Raw genomic sequence first — 2,761 nt, 5'->3', positions numbered from 1 at the left:
TCCATCAACCAAATCAGTGCATTTTTTTATTACATCACATAATAGGATGGATGCTGACTAAGGACAGATTCCTTACTCAAGGCATATGGAAATAGTCACACAATCTTGCTTCTAATCGTGAGCTAAGGTATGGTTAAGAATCAATTTGGGACAGGGAGAGTCTGATTGTGTCCTACATCCGTTGGTACCGGATTGCTCATCTCGCATTTGTAGTCCAACTGGGATACCTGTGCCGGTGGAGTGACTAGCTTGTTGACCAACTTAAGTAGGATCCTTTCGAGTTCCTCGCCATTACACCATGGGTGAACCTCAGCTTTGATAAGCTGCGGATTGCTCCTGATGAGATTCCAGAGGGGGTAATTCTCCTTTGGCATGACATAGTCCCCTTGACTTAGCTTAAGGGAGGGGCAGTAATCCCCCTTCCCATCGCCAATGTAGATGAATTGCTTGTTCTTGGCACTGTCTGTCGCCTGAATCCTCTCGATGATCTTGCCCTGCACATGGTAATTAAAATTTTAGTTCATGGGGGCCATGGTGGGTTTTCATTGGTCGCAACCTCTTTTCATGTGAACATTATAATTCGATTTTAGCAGAAGTAAGTTTTAATTAATCAATTACCGCTTAACAACAGATCATGTCTAAGATTCTAAATGCAGAGCACACTATTATACTGAGTGGTATAGTTTCTTTTGTCCCCATCACTCACGTGCATCGAGTAAAGCAACTGAATCTGTAAATCAACACGTGAACTGATCTGGCATCCTACTGTCCATACCTTGCACATGTTCTCAGGGCACAGGCTACATCCATGGGGCGAGCTGGTAGGGTCATGGAAGGGCGAGATCCTCAGCCTCCCGTCGGCGTCCACACGCGCGGGATTGGTGTTGATCTCGGAGAAGCAGCCGAGTACACCGTGGTGCTCCAGGACGGTCTCGATGAAGAAGGCGTTCGCGTCGCTCACCACCTTCAGATCACACCTGCAACGCGCACCTACCACCATCAAGATCCAGAGCTCCAGCTACCACCGCCACCGGGCGAGAAACCAAGAACAGATATGACATATCGATCGGCATGCATCCATCCATGTGGCTGCAGTGCGCATGTACCCTAATGCCGACGCCGTTCTGATGGCGGAGAGGACGTGCGCATCGAGCGGCGCGCTCCTGAGGCACTCGCGGATGTCGTCGGCCGACCTCCCCTGCGCGTGGAGCTCCCCCATCATCCTGTCCTGGAAGACATCAAGGCGAGTTTCAGTTGGGCCTCAGCCGGGAGAAGCGCAAATCTATCTGCGTGTGCAAGATACGGGTATCATACCATGAGGGAGTTCCAGCGCATGGTGGGGCGCAGGCGGTTGAAGGCGTCGGCGGCGCCGAGCTTGGTGATGACCCAGTCGTCGCTGTCCCACTCGATGATGGTCTTGTCGAAGTCGAACACCACCACCACGGCGGCGGCGGCGGTGGCCATCTGCGGATCGGTGGCTGCCTGCCTGCCTGAGGAAGAGACGGCGGAGGGTGATGCACGTCTCGTCTCCGACGTTTGCGACCTGCTACAAGTCCGGGCGTGGTTCCTTTATTTGTTTGTTTCTGTTGGTCTCGGCGTGTTTTTATAGCCAGCCGTCGCTGTGGCCAGCTGGTGACTTGGGGGGCTCCACACCGCCACATGTGACCGTTCTCCTGTATTTGTGTTTCCATTCGCTTTTGCTCGCCGTATGATAACTGGTGTCTATATCCAATTGGCTGACTTGCACTTGCATTTTGCTCTGTTATATGGTTATATCACGACAAATGAAATTGAAGACCTTTTTTTCGGCCAGGAAAAGATAAATGAAGACCTTGGCTCTAGAAACAAAGAAAGGTGTAAATTAGTTGTGATCATTTTCTGTTCCAATCTTCGGTAGCCTATCTTAATTTTGCTTGACTTGGAGGGCATTGCGCATGAAATTAGTTGTGACCTTGACTTGGAGGGCATTGGGAATGAAAGCGCAATATATTTTTATTTCATCCATCCCAAATTAGTTGTCTCAGATCTATCTAAATTCGTATGTATTTGGGAGAAAGTAGTAGTTTTTACGAGTAGCAGAGTATACAGATATAATTTTGTTCGATTTTCTCGTGATTATATTTTGTTGCAATTGTCGGTAGCCTATCTTAATTTTGCTTCACTGTTATGCTGTTAGCTTCTTTTTTTTGCGGGTAAAAATGACCTTTATTAAGAAGTTGGGGCTACAAACAGCTCACTCTCGACCTTCTGAATAACAACATCAGGGCCCAAGCCGAGCCAGACGAATACTCTCGTAAAGTTTGCGAGGTAGTGACTAACCCTAACTTCTAAACGGACCACTTTTGCAAAATTACACACTCTATCTTGGCTAGCTAAAAGCTTAATATCCGATATGGTGTTGAGGTAAGGAGAACGATCTCAAGCCTTTTCTAATGCAGCTGCAACCACCTGAGAGCAATCAGACTCCACTATGGTCGGAAGAACACTTCAGGCTAGGGCTAACTCGAGGCCCTCCTCCTGACACGCACAAAGTTCAGCTTCAAGTGCTTCAACACAACTAGGTAAAAACCAACAAGCCGAGAAAATAATCTGTCCCTCGGTGCCCCGCAGAACCATACCACAACCAGCTGTGCCATTCTCCGATTTGTAAGAGCCATCAACACTTAATTTCACCCAACCTACAGGGGTTTTTGACCAAGTTTGCCAGAAGGTTTAGGACTCCGAGCAGGTTTATTCACTGTTGCAGAGTCCACGACTAGCT

At 48.3% G+C, this 2,761-nt stretch overlaps 1 protein-coding gene across 1 annotated transcript; it reads right to left on the bottom strand.

Annotated features, from left to right (window-relative positions):
- LOC124666739 (thiamine phosphate phosphatase-like protein) lies at positions 1 to 1,472 on the bottom strand. The gene is made up of 4 exons (XM_047204066.1): positions 1,315 to 1,472; positions 1,107 to 1,228; positions 776 to 977; positions 1 to 494 (listed from the first exon to the last, which is right to left on the bottom strand). Exons 1-4 carry the CDS (start codon positions 1,462 to 1,464, stop codon positions 141 to 143), a joined length of 828 nt encoding a protein of 275 aa, XP_047060022.1. The 5' UTR covers positions 1,465 to 1,472; the 3' UTR covers positions 1 to 140.
- Between the last annotated feature and the right edge of the window lie 1,289 nt (positions 1,473 to 2,761).

This window comes from Lolium rigidum, chromosome 6 (assembly GCF_022539505.1).
Source record: "Lolium rigidum isolate FL_2022 chromosome 6, APGP_CSIRO_Lrig_0.1, whole genome shotgun sequence".
NCBI classification, from domain to species: domain Eukaryota; kingdom Viridiplantae; phylum Streptophyta; class Magnoliopsida; order Poales; family Poaceae; genus Lolium; species Lolium rigidum.
The sequence above is the reverse complement of the archived record's forward strand: the minus strand, read 5'-3'. Positions and strand labels throughout refer to the sequence as shown.